We start from the raw sequence: 24,011 nt of genomic DNA on the forward strand, positions 1-24,011 counted from the left end.
CAACTGACCATGTTGTGAAACTGAATGAAGGGAGAGGGAAGGGGAGCACTCACTACCATGTTGTGAAACTGAATGAAAAGAGGGGGGAATGGGAACACTCTTTGGCCACATTGTAAAACTCAATGAAGGGAGGTGGAATGGGAACACTCACTGGCAGTGTTGTAAAACTGAACGAGGAAAACTACAATGACTGAAACACTGTTTGTGACATCAGAGACAAGGGTTGTGTGGATTGAATGATACCGTACACTTGTAATTCAGGTTTTGGAAGTCAAGGATGGTATGGATTTGACTGAAACAGTTGGCAACCAGGTTGAGAAATCAAAGAGAGGGGGGATTGAAACACTCCCTGCCTGAGTACATTGTAACACTAATAGTCCACCTTATCTGATTTTCTCAATAAATTTCTATTTATTATACATTGTTTATAGTACATGAACATCTCGTGCAAAAAACACCAACAATCTGGGAAATCTAAATAAATCTAATACAGCTTGGTTTGGTATTTTTACATAGTTTGATAATGTGTGTCTATATGTGAAAGAAAACAATACCAAAAAATAATTGATAAATAAGAGATAACTTAAACAAAATATGAATTTTTTATTCATATTCATTGTTAACATATTTCTCACACACTGGTAATTGTCAAAAAATGTTTTTGTTTTTTTTTTATAGTTTATACTTCATTATTCAAACTCTGGATATATCCCTGGAAGAGAAGAGAATAATAAACAATATATAAATACATGAAAACTTCACACACGACCTAGTATTACTGTTACTCTTTTGCAGGACTGTAAGATAGTCACAACTAATACATTTGGGTCAGCAAGTTCCTGAAATGTTTCTATGTAACAGTAATGGATATTTTATTTCTGATTATTCATTTTCAGGGACTTTTAATGACATCTTTCAGAACTGATTAAATATAAACTTCAACAGCGTGCATTTTTCTCATATTGCATTCAAAAATGGCTACGAAAGTCAATTTCAATTTGTTATGTCATTTTTTGAGTTAAAAAAACCATCTACGCATACTTTTGCACTTACTTGCTCTGATAGAAGAATATATATCCAGATTTCTGTCTGCTGCGTGAGTGGACAGTGGATTGGTCTATGCTTTCAACTTCAGTGTCGTCATAACTCATCCAGGTATGCTTTTTGGTATCAAAGACATCACTTATATAATGACCCATACTTGATGTGCTGCCAAAATGACTCACAACACTGACTAATTGATAGGAATTGCCAAGATTACCAGTCTGTAAGACAAAAAGCTGCTGTTTTCAATATTTGACTCTGGATCGAGCACCTTGGTCAAGTTGCTAAGTGTGGTAAATTTACAAACAAATTGATGGTATATGTACAATTGCAGTTCACAATCTCCATATGAATACAGCCATAGTGTTTCACTATAGTTTCATAGTGAATATACAACCGTAGTGGTTTACAATCTCCAGATGAATACAACCATAGTGTTTCACAATCCCCATATGTATACAACCATAGTGTTTCACAATCACATATGAATACAACCATAGTGTTTCACAATCCCAATACGAATACAACTATAGTGTTTCACATCTCGATATGAATACAAACATAGTGGTTTACAATCTGCATATGAATACAACTATAGTGATCCACCATCTCCATATGAATACAACCATAGTGGTTTACAATCTCCAAATGAATACAACCATAGCGGTTTACAATCTCCAGATGAATACAACCAGTGTTTCACAATCTCCATATGAATACAACTATAGTGGTTTACAATCTGCATATGAATACTACTATAGTGTTCCACAATCTCTATATGAATACAGCCATAGTGTTTCACAATCCCCATATGTATACAACCATAGTGTTTCACAATCACATATGAATACAACCATTGTGTTTCACATCTCCATACGAATACAACCATAGTGTTTCACAATCCCCATATGTATACAACCATAGTGTTTCACAATCCCAATACGAATACAACTATTGTGTTTCACATTTCCATATGAATACAACTAGTGTTTCACAATCTCCATATGAATACAACCATAGTGGTTTACAATCCCCATATGAATACAACCATGGTGTTTCACAATCTTCATATGAGTACAACCATAGTGGTTTACAATCCCTATATGAATACAACCATGGTGTTTCACAATCTTCATATGAATACAACCATAGTGGTTTACAATCCACATATGAATACAACCATAGTGTTTCACAATCTTCATATGAATACAACCAGTGTTTCACAATCTCCATATGAATACACCTAGTGTTTCACAATCTCCATATGAATACAACCATAGTGGTTTACAATCCCCATATGAATACAACCATGGTGTTTCACAATCTTCATATGAATACAACCATAGTGGTTTACAATCCACATATGAATACAACCATAGTGCTTCACAATCTCCATATGAATACAACCATAATGGTTTACAATCTGCATATGAATATGAATACAGCCATAGTCTTTCACTATAGTTTCATAGTGAGTATACAAGTATAGTGGTTTACAATCCCCATATGAATACAATCATGGTGTTTCACAATCTTCATATGAATACAACCATAGTGGTTTACAATCCACATATGAATACAACCATAGTGTTTCACAATCTCCATATGAATACAACCATAGTGTTTCACAATCTCCATATGAATACAACCATTATAGTGGTTTACAATCCCCATATGAATACAACTATAGTGGTTTACAATCTGCATATGAATACAACCGTAGTGGTTCACAATCTGCATAATGAATACAACCATAGTGGTTCACAATCCCCATATGTATACAACCATAGTGTCTCACAATCACATATGAATACAACCATAGTGTTTCACAATCCCAATATGAATACAACTATAGTGTTTCACATCTCGATATGAATACAACCATAGTGGTTTACAATCTCCAAATGAATACAACCATAGCGGTTTACAATCTCCAGATGAATACAACCAGTGTTTCACAATCTCCATATGAATACAAACATAGTGGTTTACAATCTGCATATGAATACAACTATAGTGTTCCACAATCTCTATATGAATACAGCCATAGTGTTTCACAATCCCCATATGTATACAACCATAGTGTTTCACAATCACATATGAATACAACCATAGTGCTTCACAATCCCCATATGAATACAACTATTGTGTTTCACATCTCCATATGAATACAACCATAGTGTTTCACAATCCCCATATGTATACAACCATAGTGTTTCACAATCCCAATACGAATACAACTATTGTGTTTCACATCTCCATATGAATACAACTAGTGTTTCACAATCTCCATATGAATACAACCATAGTGGTTTACAATCCCCATATGAATACAACCATGGTGTTTCACAATCTTCATATGAGTACAACCATAGTGGTTTACAATCCCCATATGAATACAACCATGGTATTTCACAATCTTCATATGAATACAACCATAGTGGTTTACAATCCACATATGAATACAACCATAGTGCTTCACAATCTCCATATGAATACAACTAGTGTTTCACAATCTTCATATGAATACAACTAGTGTTTCACAATCTCCATATGAATACAACCATAGTGGTTTACAATCCCCATATGAATACAACCATGGTGTTTCACAATCTTCATATGAATACAACCATAGTGGTTTACAATCCACATATGAATACAACCATAGTGCTTCACAATCTCCATATGAATACCACCATAGTATTTCACAATCCCCATATGAATACAACCATAATGGTTTACAATCTGCATATGAATATGAATACAGCCATAGTCTTTCACTATAGTTTCATAGTGAGTATACAACCATAGTGGTTTACAATCCCCATATGGATACAATCATGGTGTTTCACAATCTGCATATGAATACAACTATAGTGGTTTACAATCTGCATATGAATACAACCGTAGTGGTTCACAATCTGCATAATACAACCATAGTGTTTCACAATCTCCATATGAATACAACTATAGTGGTTCACAATCCCCATATGAATACAACTATAGTGGTTTACAATCTGCATATTAATACAACTATAGTGGTTTACAATCTCCAGATGAATACAACCGTAGTGGTTCACAATCTGCATAATACAACCATAGTGTTTCACAATCTCCATATGAATACAACCATAGTGGTTCACAATCTCCATATGAATACAACCATAGTGGTTCACAATCCCCATATGAATACAACTATAGTGGTTCACAATCCCCATATGAATACAACTATAGTGGTTTACAATCTGCATATGAATACAACTGTAGTGGTTCACAATCTGCATAATACAACCATAGTGGTTTACAATCTGCATATGAAAATAAAAACAAGTGTGGGTTGACTGGAATAAAGGTACAGCCTGAACAATAGGTCATTTGACTAACAGTGGTGTTTTGCCCATACCTGTTCATTTTCTTTCAATGATGCCATTAGTTCTTCACTGTACATCATTTCATCATCTTCATCAGTGTCATCAGTATCCATGGAAACATCAGTTTCATGGTATGTATTTTCAAAGTCTAATATTTAGAAAAGAGTTCATGTAAGACCTGATAAAGTCGGCTACTTTTACCATGTAAACTGAGCTCCTGAACTCTTTAAAATATCATTACTAAAGACCTGATAGAAGTTGGCTATTCTTACCTTGTAAACTGAGCTCCTTAGCTCTCTTTAGATCTTCATCCTCTTCATTGTTACTATGGTAATCTCTTATACTAGCCTCCATTGCCTTCTGTAAATCTGAATCATTGCCTGCTTGATCTTGATTTGAATAAAAATTTAATTAGATCTAACATAATTTGATCATGATCAAGGTGGTGGAATCAACTATGCATATTATTTTAATTTCACGTACCATTACCTACAATGTAGTTAGTGCATGGCTGCAAAATATTTTGTGCACCTACCATTGTCTACTATATACAGTTCACCATTTTCATCTTCTGTATATGTCCCACGGCGTACTCTCTTCGCAATTCCATTCGTGACCGTCTCTCCGTTTTCATCTTTGACAGGACTAATTAATTTTGCGTCACTGTGATCCGACTCATCAGTATCAGAGAGAAACTGTCTTTTCAAAGACAAATGACCTTTGACAATATTTTTTTTATGGTCTTTATTTGAAACTGAATCATGATTATTTTGACTGCCACTGCACATCTCTGCAAAAAAAATAGATGGACATCAGTCTAAATAGTTTAGAGTATGGAAGTGAACAAGCAGTGTTTCTAAATGTTTTGAGTCATCAGACTAAGTTCAGACCTTTTGATTAACTTTTGAAGTTCAAATTTTTGTGTATTTAAGACCTGTTTAAGCAACAAACACATAAAACTAATATAAAACAGTATGTCATGCTTTATGACAAGGCAGAATATCTGTTTAAAAACAAACTTCTATCATCGTTTTGACATTAAAAACACCAACCGTTTACACTGGGACATGTAAATGCAGGTTAATTCTTGATGCAATATCCATTTGGACGCTAATGTGATAATGAACAAGATCATGTTTGAATATTTCAAGACAAATTACATCACAAGCGTACGAAATTTAAAAAAATGTTGGTGGGATTTCTAAAATAATGTAGGGAGTTTGTTATTGTTATATTTTTTTATTTGGTTTCAGTTCCAACACTAGTTCGTTCTGAGGAATATTCTTCAACCTACCTTTTTTTACCATGTACAGTGTACCATTTTCGTCTTCCGTGTACGTCTCATGTCGTACTTTACAAACAATTCTATCAGAAGCAGCTTTGCCATTTTCATCTTCAGTGTACGTCCCATGTTGTACTTTCTTTTCAACAGGACTAATCAATTTTACATCACAATAATCTGAGTCATCCGTATCAGAAAGAATCGGTCTCTTGAGAGGCACTTGTTCATTTACAATACAAGGTTTTTTATGGTTCGATTCATTTAATACTGAGTCTGTATTTTTATTTTTACCTGCATTCTGCATCTCAAAATTTTCTATTTTCCCAGTAATATTTCTTCTGTCTAGTTCCTTTATTTGGGTCCGCAGGCTGTCATCGTGACTTTCCCTCCCATTTTCAACATGATCTTCCAAGTCATCACAATTGCTTTCATCTTTGATTACTCGGCTGTGAAGATCTGTCAATGAAACCTCATGTGAAGCTTGCTCACTCAGTTTCAAAGTGGCCTTTATTTCATTTTCTTTCATCTCTTCACTGACCAAGCAGTGACTCATCTCCTGTTTGCTTAATTCAAGGACTGCCGCAACTTGTTGTTCTTCTGACAGAGACAATAAACTCGGATTCGCACATTCCTGTTTACTTATCTCCAACACTTTCGCAACCTGTTCGGCTTCAGAAAGTTTTGACAAGTCTTCCGAGTCTTTATTTTCTTCCGTTCTATCAGAATCATCAGATTTCCTTCGCACTCGTTTGAAGTTGAATCTGGATTTGTTGTCTTCAGATCTGTAGAGAATCCACAGATATCATGGATGGATTACCGTATAATACAGGGTTCTCACCAGGAAATAAATATGCGGGCAGAATTGTTCCACCAGTTTAGAAAGTATGAGTATGACCCATGCATGTGGGACTTGAGAAAGAGAAATGAAGTATTTTGTTTCTCTAATAAAGGAGCTACCTACTGTTCATAATTTGCCTGAATTTCTGATACATGTATAGTATCAAATGTTGATGGCAGCAAAAGGGGAAAACGAGAAATAGTGTAACTGTGAAAATACTTTATTTGAGATGGAATTAATTTTCGCTGAAAAGGCTTTTTGGGCGTTTTGTATGGAATTTATTTTCACTGATTTTTAACGAGTTCAATGTGAAATATAGAAAAAAACAGTATATTCGCTGGATTTTATTTTCACGGAATCATCCCTTCAGCGAAAATAGCGAAAATAAATTCCAAGCGAATATACGATCATGTACTTCTTGTGTTAATATTTGCTAAGGAGATTAATTTATGGAAGTTCCTGTGAAAATTGAGAAAAATATTGTTTTGCAGGATTGGCCATTTTTCACTGTTTGTTCTTTCTGTTTTTGATTTTGTCACCGTTAACTTACAAGATAATAATCTTTAAAAGTGATCTTGGAATTGTTTTGTTCCTTCTTAGTTATGGAGATATAGTTTGTCGAACACAAAAGTGTGTATGATGGTGTAATTTGTTACGAGTAGGCCATATTTGATCAAATGAAAAAGCACCAAAACTGACAATAATGCCTATGTATGGTATCAGTATCAAAAAAAGTATTTGGTTAATGCATGAATGAGAAATAACTCTCAGCTACAAACCAAGGACATAAACTAATTAATCTCCAGTTTTGAACTTCCGTTGTTTTGGTTGTTATCTTCCATCTTATCAACATCAACAAAATTCTCACCAACATTTTTAATAATTGACATACCTTGAAGAATCACTGTAAAGCCTCTTCCTCACTGCTGGTACAGCGTCTGTACAATCTTTACTCTGGAAATTGTTCTCTTGTTTTACAACACTGCAAGCAACAACAAAATGTGGGATTTAAGCTTTCCTATACATATGCAACATGACAACAACATACATAAGCAGCACAGATCTCCTCTTTTGTACTCATTTACAAATGCCTAAGGAGCATACATCAGATCTTATGTACTAATCACACATAGCTAAGGAGCACAGATCTTCTCTTTTGTACTCATTTACAAATGCCTAAGGAGCATACATCAGATCTTATGTACTAATCACACATAGCTAAGGAGCACAGATCTCCCCCTTTGTACTCATTTACAAATGCCTAAGGAGCATACATCAGATCTTATGTACTAATCACACATAGCTAAGGAGCACAGATCTCCCCCTTTGTACTCATTTACAAATGCCTAAGGAGCATACATCAGATCTTATGTACTAATCACACATGGCTAAGGAGCACATATCTCCCCTTTGTACTCATTTACAAATGCCTAAGGAGCATACATCAGATCTTATGTACTAATCACACATGGCTAAGGAGCACATATCTTATCTTCTGTAGTTATTTACACATACATAAGGAGCACAAATCTCCTTTTTCTATTTATTTAGACATGCCTAAGGAGCATGGATCAAATCTTATTGTACTAATCACACATGGCTAAGGAACACACATATTATCTTCTGTAGTTATTTACACATACATAAGGAGCACAAATCTCCTCTTTTGTATTAATTTAGACATGCCTAAGGAGCATGCATCAAATTTTATTGTACTAAGGGATTGGTCAGTTACTTCGGCCTAGGGGGGGTCGGCAGATTCTATTTTGCCAGCTGTAAATCTCAGTTGACCCACCCCCTATCAAATAAAAAAAGTGGGTGACCCCCCCCCCCCACACACACACACACATTATATTTTAAAACTTAAAACATGCTGACCCCCCTAAAAAAACAAAGAAACATTAACAGTTTTGGCTCTGACATGATTACAAAATGTATTATATGTGCAATGAAAATATCATGGTTTGCCATAATTTTGACATAATTTTTAGCGTTTGCATTTAATGGACCTTGTAAGGGGAGGGGAAGCATAAAGCCAAAAAATGATCCGACTACAGAAAAGGCTGCAGGAAGGAGGGAAATCTATGCTGCTAAAGATAGTAAATAAAAACAAAGCTGTGGAGTACTCACTCAATAAACGCCCTTATATGATAGGAAAAGAGGATTTGAATCTAGGCGGTTTGAACTCTTTGAAAACTAAGTTGGATTTAAAATATCTTTCATATCTTATATACCAGGAAAGCTTTACACCCAAAGCACAGTCTGTGCTTATGAAAACAAAGGAAACTTTGATTTTTGCTTAAATTTGTGTTGGATTTTGGTATTTTACAGAGCAAAATATGCATATTTAAAAGTTAAAAAAACAAAAAAACTATTTATTTATTTTTTCATCATTTATTTTAATTTATATATCAGCATTTTCAAAAATTTTACTTTTTTGATTTGCTGAACAAAAACTGTCACTGCTCTTTGTACTAATTGCTGTGTTGTCTTTCCGTCTCCTGTTATAATCAGATAAATCCAGTAAATATCTTATACAATGGTGACTTCAGACTTTAAATAAAATAATCTGATATCAGCAGCACATGGACTTGGGATGTGTTTAAAACTTAACTGTATAATTGGGGTTCTAGCCGCATTGCATAATCTGTTATTTGGCAACTTTAACCTCAAAATATTTAGCCTACAACATTTTTTGCATCAACAAATTTATAGGTAATAGTTATTAAGAACACATTTGTACGATTAACTTTTTTATCGTTTGTTCTGAAATAAAATTTTTAAAAATATATGCATGAGCGCGTGTGTGAATTCTGTAAAACATATCAAAAACAGGGTGACCCCCCCCTATTCGCACAATCAAAAACAGGGTACCCCCCCTACTGATCCACCGACCCCCCTAGGCCGAAGTAACTGACCAATCCCTAATCACACATGATTAAAGAGCACATATATTATCTTCTGTAGTTATTTACACATACCTACAAAGCACAGGTTTTCTTTCAGCTGATAAAGGAACTTCTGTCTTTGTTGTACAATGCAGTGATAAAGTTAGATAATTTGGAATCCTTATATTCTGTGCTAATTTGGTGTTTTTCAAAGTGGACAAGTTGTAGCTGTATCTCTTCAAATGTAATATCAATATTCTGTAAGATGAATTGTTTTGATCACATTAATGAATCTGTAATCATACCATATGATGTTTATTTCCCACCTATTGTTTTACCAGTAATACTGTGGACGTGTGAATGAAAAGAACACCTAATTACCAACATGGTCAGCAAACTTGCCTGTGCTGATTCAAACTGGCGTCTGGCTCGTTATCAGATTAGCCCATGCCATTTTTAATAGGAGGCCAAGATACTTTTAGAAAGGAGCATGATCGATATATGAATTTTCCATAATAATTGTTGTCGTCGTTGTAATTGTACTTTATAATTTATTACATTTAAAAAAGGCAAAATGAGAAAAAATATGAAAATCTAGCATAAAGTAATGACTTGAGATTGTAACATTGCCTCCTTTTGAGATTGAGGTGGCCCAAAGTGTTTCAAATTCAAAACTACCTCCAGACATCAATACAGGCGATTCGTTGGCAAGTTTACTGACGATATTGGTAATTAAGTGTTCCTTTCATTCACACATCCACAGGAAGAATCGACTACGACACAACTTGATGGGGGGGGGGGGGGGGTAACAGTATGCAACCTAAGAAACTATGACATGCCATTGATGCACAGAGATTTGCTGTGCGGCAACGAGTTATGCTAATTCACTGATATGTCATTGACGCAACAGGAAATCATACACTGATATAGTGTTCTTGGGGAAAAATCCAACAATAGTTATGAAATTTGTAATTTGGTATAATGAAACTTACATTTCATAATCAAAATTAGTGTAAAAACTAAGAAAATCAGGGGCTGCAACATTTTTGTTTATACCTCAAGTCACCTATACAGCCATCTACAATTTTATTTTATTTTATTTCTGAAGACCGACCTCCCGAGCAGTCAACAATCTGACTCAATTTTAAGGGATCATCCCTCTCTCTCTCTTTGACATATTATGCCAATGACGTCTTTCCAATGCAGGGAGCCATTTTGGGCAATATTCTTCTCCAGCTGCTAGGGTGTCATCTTTATTACCTGGAATATTTTACCCCTATGAATTTCTAGGTTACTGTTTTTAAAGCCAATTTCTTTCAATGATCAATGAATCAATGATAACTTTCGCATTTTGCTTTGACAAGATAAGGAAAAAAGAATGCTTTTTGACAGATTAGTGGATTTGTTGAATATTTACTAGTAGCACCTTGTTCTCGATTTGCGGTGGCGCTGATTCGCAGGTATGTTAAAATAGATTTCACAGTTAAAACATTGGAACTAAGGTCATACGAGTTTGATTTGTAATCAAGACATTTGAGGTTTTTGAATTGCTGTCAAGAACACTGTTAGTCAGAACTCTCCATTTGGGGGGGGGCAGTTTATAATCAGAATGCAGTTAATAAGATTTTAAAGGTAATCTGAAAAATTGACTTATAAGACAAGAGTATTGAAGTGCATATTGCAAGATAATCAGTGTCATAATCATTGGACATTTTCATGAATTTCATGAATTTTTCGTTTTTGAATATAACGTATATATCCGGGTATAAGCCCAGGATCCTGAACATAGAAAATTGTCAAAAAACACGCAGATTGAACTGCGGCAGGGAATAGAACGGCAAATGAAAACATGCAACAGAAATAAATTAACAATATGCAACATTAGAAGTAAAACAAAACTAATGTATTGCTTACAATGTGACAAATAAACCAGAAATAATAAAAATCGACAGTGAGGAATCATATGAATCAGGATTTTCCCGCCGACAAACACGCCCAATACGCGTGAACTCAAAAAGAATTAAAATGTCAGGGGTTAAACTAAGGGGTTAAAGAGACAAGAAAAATGGGGTCGCTCTGCTGCGATGGCACACGATGCTTTTGTTTACAGTCTAGCAATCATCTTTGACTTTTATGCATTTGCTTTACTACTTGGCTAAGAATGACATCACTACTAGTATTTCATCATGAAGGTCAAATCGTGACATTGCTTTCTTATCAGACTCAACGCTTATCACAATCACAGTGAAAGTTATCATTCAGCAAGTTCCAGCGGTTGGAATATCTGTGGGCTTGAAATAGGAAGTTAATTTTTTTATCCAACGATAGAAGAATAGTTTTCTTGACAGAAATGCAAGAGCGGTGATGAAAGATGGTTAAAAAGTTCTTCGGCGTGACATTGCAAAATTGCTGGCACCAGTTATGGATTCTCAAGCTGCTACCAAATATTTTATAAAGCCAAAATAACGTGATTTCAACCACTCTTCCAGGTACATGTTGCTACAATATTGCAACATTGGTTTCATTGTCGACGACACTAAAGTCGAACGAGTGACATATATATATATATATTTTTAAAGACTTGCTGACTGTTATGATTCTGAAAAAAAACAATCTTGAAAAATAAATGTAAATCAATTATATTTAAAGAATTTTTATAAGAAAGTCAAGTTAATACAACCACAATCAGCAAATAGAAAATAGTTTTTTGTGTAGAAAAAGACCCCCTGGGTGTGTGCCCGGATATAACGTCAACTTCTTTATTATGTCAAAAGTGGTGGGTGAGCGTTTGCTCCAGCATGGGCTCTTACCTGGATAAGTGAGATAATGATAATTCCAAGCATCAAATGCATGCATTAATGCTACTGGTTAGAAGTGCAAGATGACTTTGATCTTCATCTCATAATACGCCACATATATTTATGCATTCAGGGGGAAACGAGGCTGCTACAAAGTATGGGCAATTAAAGGATCAACCATATGCATGTTACCATAGTGATAAACTGTGATCTCTGACCTACCTTGGTAACCGAGTAAACTTATGTGTGACAGTAGCTTGTCTGTAATGGCATTCACTGCAATCATATTCAATTTTCTCATCCCTGAAGAATTGGTCGATGGTATACTGAATGGATTTGATTTCACTCGCATCTCTGGAGAACAAGACATTGTAAATGATGAGATCATGATTTTACATGTTGATGAGTAATGAATGGTTTTATTGTATAGCGCCCCCTGGAGGGTGATAGTGAAAGCTAATTTTGTTTATTGTTATTTTGGTACTTATGCATCAAGCATTTAATTATTCGTTATTTCCACATTTTATTTGTGCTATTGCAATAGTTCCAAGTCATGTCACGAAATGAGTTCCTGTTATTAGTCGGCAATTTTAAATCAGATCCAGTTCCGGAATTGCAGAAGAAATGCTTGATTATAGGATTTTGACATAAAATGACTGTCATTCACCCATCTGGAATCAGATCATAAAACAAATGTGTGTCCAATATAATGTCTGATGTATGTGCGAAGTTTGAACTTGATCAGCCTAAGCATGTGTGAGATATGGCTGGATAGGAACTGATGCACATATGCATGAAAGTCAATCCATAAGTCCCTGTTATCGGACTTTATCAGAAAGTGGACTAAAAAACATTAACCAGGGTGAAAAAAAACAACACAACATGACACAACACTACACACGGGGAGCACTTACCTCTTTTTTGGCATATCCACCGATAGATCATAAAACTGTTCTGTTTTAGTCACCACTTCATTACACTGATTGCACGTAATTACATGACACACTTCAAACTCAAAATTCTGTGTTACAGGACAGTTGTGATATACAGGTGGCTTGTCATCACCTGTAATCTTGGCTTCAAAGTCTTCTTTCATATCGTTGTTCAGTTTTTCAACATCTTCTTTGAGCTGATCCAGACACTGACCCAGGAATTCATGCGCATCCTTCCAAGAGGAAAATAAATCAAAATTTGGAAAGTAATCATTAATAGAACATATGCTGGTTTTTGCTGCATGTGATGTTCTTGTTTTATTACATTAGCAGGACTGCTAATGTATTTAATTACATGAACAAAAATATATACTGTAAAATCTGTATTAAAAGCCGCGGCATCAACTAAAATGGTACAATACAACAGATGGGGATGTGGCTTCTATTAGAGCATCTACACATATGAGAAATGGGGTCTCAATTGTTCAAAAAGAATGGGTGCAGCTTCTATTAGGGATGCAGCTTCTAATACAGATTTTTCGGTAGTTTTAATAATGTTCTTCGATACTCTGCATGTTGATGTCCAAATCTGATTTATCGTAGCGTAATAGTTTCTTGATGATCATTGAAAATATTAAAATGCAAATACAGTGATTGTTATTGTTCTATTAAAAGAATCATCATATATGCAGATAACAAAGGAAATTGTTTCATCAAAAAAATACTCAGTTACGTGTTACATTAACATAATTAGTATTTAGATCATGATAGATCATAATGTAATGTCATCAATGAAATATCAGAAAGAAATATTGAGAATTATATATCCATACAACATTTTTTAAAATTTGGTTGACATGACAACATCATTTGCATTTCCCAAAGAATTTGTGATTACATACACATTTAGAAGATTGTTTACAGCAAGTCTCATACTTATGTTTGGGAAGAAAGTTCAAGGGTCAATATAGAAGTCTGCTCATCAGGGACAGATGGACAGACTTCTATATCTGTCCCTGATCAGCAGATTTTAGCTGGAATAGGTAAATGTACAAACTGTCTGTCTCTGAGGACAGATGATTTCAAGTTTTTACTAACTGACCAAATTAGGTAGTTTGACTTATGAAATGATGAACAGCCAAGAATTAACATTTTATTTAAAATAATAAGTCATCATCAATTAGGACAGGCACTTTTATTCTCCCAACCAGTCCAATAGACAGGCAACCTTAATTCAATTTAATATCAACCCCCGAAGTTTGACTTGCTCACTAATTTACCAACGTATTCAGTTTGGGAACAGCAACTGATAACTCTTATCATGTATTTAATATTTACGTGTCCATAATTGTGCTTGTAATTTCCATCATGACCACAGTAACATTGGCATTTCCAAAAAAGGCATAACACTATGGCACTAGCCTACTTTCTATTATTACAGAAATATACAAAATTGTTCAAAAACTACTTTACAGTATATGCCCTATTGGAAGCACATAACCCTTGGGATAATTTACTATAATAGGGTGTGTCTACATTGCGCATTAATATTTGCATATAACATTAGCACGTAACAAAGATTGTGATGAAGGAAAGAGTGGTACATGTATAAAGAAAGATCAGTGATTACTTGAAATTGATACCAGGAGGGGGGGGGTGGTAAAAGAAAAGTTATACAACATTTTATTATTTAATAATTTATTAAAATACACAAGTTTGTCCAACTCCCTGTGCACATAATATAAAATTCATTCGTTGTATGTATTATTGAATCATTAAAATAATACTCATTTTGACCACAGAAACACCTCTGTAATTTATTTACACATATTAATCGAAAAAATACACTGATGCATTCTGGGAGAATGATACTAATACTCACATGCTGCAGAAAACCTGAAAATCTTTCAGCACTGGAGGAGATTGCCAACTTGACACGTTTTAATAAAAGACTTCTTTCATCGGACAACATCAGTTTAGAAGATCTTCTCACAGATAATAAATATGCGAAGCATCTATCAAAGAAAAAAAAATATGCAACCTAAAATATTTTGGTAAATTGTCAACATCTTATTTTGAAAAAATCTGTTGAAAATTGGGAAGTCACTTATTACAGACTAATAATGAGTTGGCATTACAAGCTGCGACTTCTATTAAAATGGTACAATGCAACAGAAGGGATGCACTTTCTATTAGAGCATCTACACATATTTATCTCAATTGTTCAAGAAGGATGGGTGTGACTGATACCCATTTTACGGTACATAATGCTATAAATCTAGCGAACTTCTCATGGGCGCTATACATGAATAACCCTGGTCACTGGACAAAATAAATAAATCTATAAAAACCATCTTTAACCCCCTTGGAGAAGAGGGTTATAGCCAGAAAACAGAAAGTGATGGAATTTAGACGTGTTTTATATACAATTAAAACAAAATATTTGTATAAATTTTTGTAATACATTTGGAAATGAGATCCATCATGGATTGTGTCAGGCAGTTGTAGCGCCCATCCCGTACAATAGACAAGCAACTTTCAATTCGTACAGAGACTAGCAGCCATTATTGGAATTGACAATATTACGTACCTGTAAAGACTGGTTTTGGGCATTTTTTTGAAGATATCACCATTTAAGACATCGTTAGCAAATGTTTCCAAACCGAACAAAGATTGTAAAATGGCATTCATATAACATGTATTTCCGAGATTGGAAAATCTACAGAGAAGACAATTGACATGATTATGAGTCCACACTAGATAACCTGACATAGTGTATATTACCAGGTATCAAAGTCGCATACTTTCAGCTTATAAATTATTGATAAAAATGATATAAGGTTATTACGAGAATACCTCAAAGTATGCACGAAGACAGTATAGCTGGAGTATACGCCGACGTGCAGCGTTACTGTCTGAGTGCATACTTTGAGATATCTTCGTAATAACCTTATTATTATACACTTTTCAAGGATACATCATGGGAATGCCAAAATCCAAAAAGTTTAGAACAAAATCAGCGAACTTCTTTGTGTGGAGTCGGTCAAACGCTAATGGCAGCCATGTTTTTTTTTATTAAAGGATGCTTACACGCTGTAACTTATGCTGTTACGGTGACAGATGTATAATAAATACATATACACTAATATGAATCAGAACAGTAAGACAATTAGAAGTATAATAAAAATATTTTTAAATTGAAAACAAATGAGATAAGTTTTTACTGACCCTTGCAAACTAACTTGTGATGTTTTATTTGTCACCAGTTTATTTTTGTTGCCCCATCCTTCATAGTTTTCACTAAGTCTTTGACTTTTGGTGAGGTGTGAAGGATCAGAGAGAAATCCTAGTGGTCGACGTGACTTCACTGGACTATTCCTGAAATAGAATTATGATAATTACTATTATCATTAACCTAAACTCTCTACAGATGTAACCATTAACCCTCCTTTTTCAATGTGACATTTGACCCAATCCCCGTCTGTCAATTTTAACCATCCTTTCCCACATATGGTGTGACCTCCAATGCCTTCACATGGGATGAGATTTCAATCATTTCAGAGGTGGTGTGACCTCCAACCCCTTCACATGAGGTGAGATTTTTACCATTTCAGAGGTGGTGTGACCTCCAACCCCTTCACATAAGGTGAGATTTCAATCATTTCAGAGGTGGTGTGACGACCTCCAACCCCTTCACACGTGGCGAGATTTTTACCATTTCAGAGATGGTGTGACCTCCAACCCCTTCACATAAGGTGAGATTTTTACCATTTCAGAGGTGGTGTGACCTCCAACCCCTTCACACGTGGCGAGATTTTTACCATTTCAGAGATGGTGTGACCTCTAACCCCTTCACATGGGATGAGATTTTTACCATTTCAGAGATGGTGTGACCTCCAATCCCTTCACATAAGGTGAGATTTCAATCATTTCAGAGATGGTGTGACGACCTCCAACCCCTTCACACGTGGTGAGATTTCAATCATTTCAGAGGTGGTGTGACGACCTCCAACCCCTTCACACGTGGTGAGATTTTTACAATTTCAGAGGTGGTGTGACCTCCAACCCCTTCACATAAGGTGAGATTTCAATCATTTCAGAGGTGGTGTGACCTCCAACCCCTTCACACGTGGCGAGACTTTTACCATTTCAGAGATGGTGTGACCTCCAACCCCTTCACATGGGATGAGATTTTTACCATTTCAGAGATGGTGTGACCTCCAACCCCTTCACATAAGGTGAGATTTCAATCATTTCAGAGGTGGTGTGACCTCCAACCCCTTCACATAAGGTGAGATTTTTACCATTTCAGAGGTGGTGTGACCTCCAACCCCTTCACATGAGGTGAGATTTTTCCCATTTCAGAGGTGGTGTGACCTCCAACCCCTTCACACGTGGCGAGATTTTTACCATTTCAGAGATGGTGTGACCTCCAACCCCTTCACATGGGATGAGATTTTTACCATTTCAGAGATGGTGTGACCTCCAACCCCTTCACATAAGGTGAGATTTCAATCATTTCAGAGGTGGTGTGACCTCCAACCCCTTCACACGTGGTGAGATTTTTACCATTTCAGAGATGGTGTGACCTCCAACCCCTTCACATGTGGTGAGATTTTTACCATTTCAGAGATGGTGTGACCTCCAACCCCTTCACATGAGGTGAGATTTCATACATGTATGATTGTAACTGTAATCATTGACCCTTTCTAAACGTATTGCATAACTTAACAATATACACCCTTGATGACATTGGTACAATAACAATACCATACCTTAGTGATAAAAATGTATTATTCCGTCCATAGTTTACCATCTGTTGTCCACGATTATTGTAAAATCCACCAACAGCCAGTTTAGGTGCTACAATGTATGGAGAAAAAGTCATTGCAACATTCAGACATTGCGTTAACCACATATTGTGCTTCCCGAACTCCCAATATTAGAGAAAGAGACACATATATATTGTCAATTCATTTCATTTTTGCATCAGGACTCGCTACGTGAAACTAACTGTACATCATTATATATTTTCACTATTTTGATGTTTTGAGCATATACATTATCTTATTTTCCCGAATTTGTCAAGAAAACAATGAGTTTTATTATTATTTAACATGTTCACATAGATTTAATTTAGTGGATTTTATTAATCAGCGAAAATAGCAAAATTAAAACCCAGTAAATAATTAATGCATTTACAGTATGTGAATTATATATATATTATCACATGCATTTTTTCACAATAAAATTTATATAAGCCTGCAAGCTCTGCGTGACCTATAAGCAGCACGTACTATGAATAAAAAAAATTACGTCAGCAAACATTTGAAGACGCACAAAGTTTTTTCAATAGAGGACGTTGGATGAAAGAGGGTCACTACTTACTAGAGGTCGTTGGATGAAAGAGGGTCACTACTTACTAGAGGTCGTTGGATGAAAGAGGGTCACTACTTACTAGAGGTCGTTGGATGAAAGAGGGTCACTACTTACTAGAGGTCGTTGGATGAAAGAGGGTCACTACTTACTAGAGGTCGTTGGATGAAAGAGGGTCACTACTTACTAGAGGTCGTTGGATGAAAGAGGGTCACTACCAGTACTTACTAGAGGTCGTTGGATGAAAGAGGGTCACTACTTACTAGAGGTCGTTGGATGAAAGAGAGTCACTACTTACTAGAGGTCGTTTTTTCCTCAAGCTGCTTCTGTTTCTCATTAAAATCTTCAAGGAAGTGGGAAGATGTGGTAGATGATATCTTTCGTTCCGATAGCGCTTTCCTTTCAGACCGAGGTGACGTAATCCTAATGACATACAAAAGGTTTATGAGACAAAGTGAATGCACAAATTTCCAATAAAAGTGTATATATAAACCCCTTAGCTGTGTATTTTATTTTACAATAGATTTACACAAGCATAAGTAACATACATTAGTGCGATGCTGCGAGAAATCGTCGAAATATCTTCTTTTCTCTTTATGTAAGGCATTGTATTGTACAGTATAAGTTTATTGTGATCCTTCATGTGTTTGTAATATTATTTAGCATTCTGTGTAGTTGATTAACCTTACTGTATCTTAATGTAGTTTATTTTATTTTATTTCTATTTTTATACGACCATAGAACAACTCACTGTAGATTGTTTTAGTGTTGAATGAATATTATTATTATTATTATTATAAGCATATAAAGTAACAGAGGTGTACTGCAGAACACTTAATTTGCGCTTAGAATTGATTTTCGCTATAGAAATGATTCAGTGAATATAAAATCCAGCGAATATACTTGTTTTCTTATATTTTACATTCAACTCATCAAAAAACAGTGAAAATAAATTCCATACAAAACACCCAAAAAGTCTATTCAGCGAAAATTAATTCCAGCTAAAAAAGTGTTTTACAATATCTATGATCAAAATAAGGTATATGTTTAATGATGCAGTGTTCAGTTGTTAGTTTGTGTTCTTCTAGTAGGAATGTGATTCTGAATGGTGGAAATCAGTGTCAGCACTTGGGGGAATTATCCAAAAATATCTGTCCCAAACTTGAGATGACACCACAACAATGGTTGTTAAATTTAATGCTGTGATTGCAAGTACAATGTGTATAATTTGAAACATAGCATTCTGAAGTTTGTGGTTATTATCAAATCATAATTTTCACTAGACCAGCACACTCTAATATAAACAAATGTACTAATAAATCCACCAGCCTCATCACTACAAGAGAAATCTGAATGTATCCTTCCACATGAACACAATAAAGTCCTATACAAACCTGACAATTCCTTTATTTTCTTTGTTTTTCTTGTGTTCGTCTGATGTTTTAGGGGGCACGGAACGCGAGAAATTATATGACATTGGACGTTTATGAGGTGTAAACGTAGTTTGCTGAGGCGAAAACACTTGGCCATTAGGCTCACCCTGCATGAATTGTAACAAGAATAGCAATATATAGTTAGTAGGTGACTTTCCGTTCAACTGCGAGATCTCGTAAGATGCATGAAAGACGCGCATCGAACGTATGCCGCAAAAATCGAAAGATTTGATTTTGAACTCTAATTTCTTTAATTCGTAGCTCACATCGACCGGCCGATCTTCGGAAGAGGAATATTGCTTTTGAATACCCTGACTTAATAGAAATTGTCTATCATCATGGAAATGCCCCCCAAAATATTTCTGCGTTTGTCGAATCCCAAGCGATGTTTGACGCCACTACAACGTTATGACATTTGTTTGTCGTGTTTTTATGTTTGATTTCACGCATAACGCGTGATTCTCGCAGTGAACGGAAAATGATCTATTGGTGTGGTATGTTAAAGCACATTTCATACATGGACTGTAAATTTCTGAAACACTACTTGTAGCAGAAAATAAATGGTTTAAACATTCAAATATTGTATTTATCCGGATAAGAGTCCATGCCTGGGCAAATGCCCCCCCCCCCCCCAAATTTTTCCTACACTTGTATAAAAAAAATAACAAAATAGCAAAATAGGTAATTTTACATTTATTTTTCAAGATTTTTTATCAGAAAAGTTTTTATGACAAGACAAAACCAGCTCAAAGCAACTTCAGAGTTAAGTTAAGACTATGCTGCAGATTGTTTTACAGTGAATGCTTACCTTACTGATCATTGTTTTAACTGGAGTCATGGAAGAAAACCTACTAGAGCCTACAAAGAAACCCAAACAAACTTTATTAACATTCATAAAGTCAGAAAAAAACATTTGTCAGAAAGTAAATGTCACCAGTGTAAGAAAAAAATTTTAACAAATTGTAATGATAATTTCAGAATAATAATAAGCCACCTATGCGTGCCAATTTTAGAAAAATAAATTAACCAGAAAAAGTGAAGAAAATAGTTTTGTCTCTGCCTAAAACAGACATGGTGGCTGGAAACTGACAAGGTGACACATAAAGAGCCAACATGACCTCAGATGCCGGACAGAAAAAAATCAATCAACATGCATTTCATTTTAATTTTTTTTTTTTAATTTTTTCCAAACTTCTGATAAAATGCACCCCAAAAAAAGCACACATCCCCTGGTTTCCTCAATTTATTTTGGGTAATCTGCTATCAGGGCCTGTCAAAGTGTTAAACTAACATGTGTAAAAAACTATACTCACCAGGTTGAGAATCCATTTTCAATTCATTCAGGTAGGCAGACATGCCTCTGACAATATCAGGGTTATTCGCTTGATCCAAGTGTATACTGTTACCATTCCTCAAGCAGATTATAATTCTTCGTCTATTAGTACTTGCTTCAGATAAACTTTTAACATTATTTTTCAGCTGAAATAACGCAAAAACTAAAAATTAATTTTGCTGACTCAATTAATGTTGCATTTCAGGATACACAGATGGAAAACTTATAACGATTTGATGGACTTTGTCATATCAAAAGTGCCTTCCATGAGTGAATTACTTTTTCAACTGCAGTTTGAAAATGACGAGGGTATGATGATTGATATTATGTCTAGTTCATTTTTGTAAGAGGTAAAACTGACTAAAATTAACGAGGGATTGACATTTTCGACAAATTTAAGCAACACACAACTTGCGATTTTTAAAATTACTGAAAATAATTACAATATAAATATAAAAAATAAAAGGTTGCTGTATATGCACGCTAGATAATACTTGCAATTCACCATGCCGACAAACCTTATGAAATAGTAATCCCAAATGACGCGCCCCTCAATCAAGTGGCGCTGAATAATTCTCAGAACGGCTGTAATTGCAGAATATGAATTCAATTCTTAAATAAATTAAGTTATCGGTAGATTTGTAAATAGACATACCAGGGATTTTTTTAAACAAAGGAACTGGGGTTCAGCGCCCCCATGCGATGGCCAAGGAAGCCATAGAATGCTCCAATTTAACTTACAATTATCAAAAACTCCACACCCTGGTAGGGAGATCTTTTTTTCTAGAAAAAAAACTGAATACACTCACAAAAGACTGTGTTTGTTTTGATTACGTAGGCTTTTCAGCACAGACCAGTACTCATTTTGGTTGGCACTGTCCATATATTCAAGTTTGGACACCAACATGTTTTTATATTCTCTTTTTTTTATATTTTATAAGTTTTGTATAATGCTTTTTAAGGGTATAATATTGGTGTTTGATATATGGGTTGGTTGGTTGTTTTGTTAGCAACTTAGAGGTACATGTACTAATTAATTCCCTTTTTATTGTAGAAAACGACTTATCAAACCATTGTTGTTTTTGATAACAAATAATAATAACAAATTTAAAAAATCCTTGCCGACCAACCGACCAAGAATTTTATCAGACTGTTACTGAAAACATCAAATTTTGTTTTTATTTGGCCTTGAGGGACTGATGAACCTGGGTGGTGTTAGCAGGAATTGTGTTTATATTCTGTATGAAAACATAGAACCTCTTATCATAAAAGCTAATGGGGGGACTGTTGGGGAAGCCCATGTTTTTCATGATTATATAATGCTCCAGTCAAGCAAATCAATCCATCAGACCTCACTATCCTTGAGTGTGTACCAGCACCTATCAAGTTTGCTTGTTTTTGGTTGGAATTTGTCCGATGTTCTTGTCCCAAGGAGTGGGAGGCAAGCATTCAGAATATATCAAAAAACTAATTTCCAAATCACGTACAAAACACAGAGGTAGGGTGGCAACGAGTGGATAGTAATAGTATTTATTAAAATTGGTGTTGGTTTGCGATTCATAATGTCAGTCAGCCGAAAAACTATAATTGACAGATTCTCTAAGACAGACCGGAAACGGAAACGAGACAAAAACAAAAGATTTTTCAAGTTAGCGTGGGGGAAATAACGTTGCTAAATATTATCGTCAAGGAAAGCTATTGTTTAAGCTAGTCTGTGATTGGTTGCTGGCAATGTTTGGGGGATTTTGACCAGTTTGTGACGTAGGCTTGTCTTAGAGGTTATACCATGGAAGGTACCTTCATAGCTATATCATTATCAAGGAGCTAAAAAAAGAGAGAGAGAGAGCTCCATTACTATCATAACGGTATGTATTATATGAATTATGTACCTTTTCGGGGGAAAAAACTGATGACATCACCGGACTCACTAACAGGTATAAACATTAAGTTACTAAAACACTACGTTTATGTTTTTGGTTGTTGTTGGCAGCTGGCCAGGAATGTTGACATCCTTGGCGAACACAGCTCAGACCTCAGGGTCATTCAACATCGCAATGACTGAGTGCTATATGATTTAACGATTATTCGAAAAGTTAGGAAATCATGACGTACCGGATATGTCTTTTGCGTCCCAAACTTTGGCTTGAATAATATAAAAGGTGCTCCCCTCTCATTGAAGATGTGTATGTCGCCTTCCTTCCATTTCGATTGTCCATGGTCGAGGCCAGTGTGCTTCACTTTTCCGCTAACGCGAAACATTGCGCGTCAAATTAAAATTAATGTTCGTCACACAAAATATGACACTCTAATCGTTACCATCTAACCTTACATGTGTGTAGTAAAAAACGAAAGTTAACATCGACGTCAGCTGAGTGAACTATTTTTTTTATCGTTACACGACGCGATGTTTACATCTTCTGCGCTCCGCCATTTTGAATGAGAATAAAAATGGCGGGAAATAGATGACTCAATGACACCGTTAGTTGGCGCTGTTTTAATGGCCTGCAGACTGAGCGGTGGGTGCTGAGTTGTTATCACAGTCTCTCCACACCGGTGTTGAGGGACTGTGGTTGATGTACAGGGAGAGTTAATTTAAAAAAAGAACACAAATTACACAAATTATTATGATATCATTAATTACGCAATTATACTTTTATTTTTTGCTATGGTGAAAATAAGTTTTTTTGAAAACGTTATTATGATGTTTACAAATATA

At 35.2% G+C, this 24,011-nt stretch overlaps 1 protein-coding gene across 1 annotated transcript; it reads right to left on the reverse strand.

Moving 5' to 3' along the window:
* Window positions 1–383: 383 nt before the first annotated feature.
* Window positions 384–23,759, reverse strand: LOC100374656 (ubiquitin carboxyl-terminal hydrolase 37-like). The gene is made up of 19 exons (XM_085495636.1): window positions 23,408–23,759; window positions 21,276–21,441; window positions 20,771–20,820; window positions 19,924–20,069; window positions 18,828–18,952; window positions 17,929–18,016; window positions 16,382–16,531; window positions 15,744–15,872; window positions 15,036–15,168; window positions 13,136–13,386; window positions 12,444–12,575; window positions 9,517–9,681; window positions 7,428–7,517; window positions 5,710–6,479; window positions 4,951–5,205; window positions 4,688–4,804; window positions 4,448–4,563; window positions 1,054–1,265; window positions 384–712 (listed from the first exon to the last, which is right to left on the reverse strand). Exons 1-19 carry the CDS (start codon window positions 23,552–23,554, stop codon window positions 694–696), a joined length of 3,261 nt encoding a protein of 1,086 aa, XP_085351762.1. The 5' UTR covers window positions 23,555–23,759; the 3' UTR covers window positions 384–693.
* Between the last annotated feature and the right edge of the window lie 252 nt (window positions 23,760–24,011).

The sequence above is a fragment of the Saccoglossus kowalevskii genome, chromosome 22 (assembly GCF_978046115.1).
Source record: "Saccoglossus kowalevskii chromosome 22, keSacKowa6.1, whole genome shotgun sequence".
Lineage (NCBI taxonomy): Eukaryota > Metazoa > Hemichordata > Enteropneusta > Harrimaniidae > Saccoglossus > Saccoglossus kowalevskii.

What these genes read in the sequence shown, in the direction of transcription:
- LOC100374656 (XM_085495636.1), bottom strand. Translation starts at nt 23,554, where the DNA reads ATGTTTCGCGTTAGCGGAAAAGTGAAGCACACTGGCCTCGACCATGGA. An exon ending in TCACAAGTTAGTTTGCAAGG is followed by an intron (nt 15,873 to 16,381) that starts GTCAGTAAAAAC and finishes TCTTCTCTGTAG; the next exon opens with ATTTTCCAATCTCGGAAATA. An exon ending in AGAAAACCTGTGCTTTGTAG is followed by an intron (nt 7,518 to 9,516) that starts GTATGTGTAAAT and finishes TGTTGCTTGCAG; the next exon opens with TGTTGTAAAACAAGAGAACA.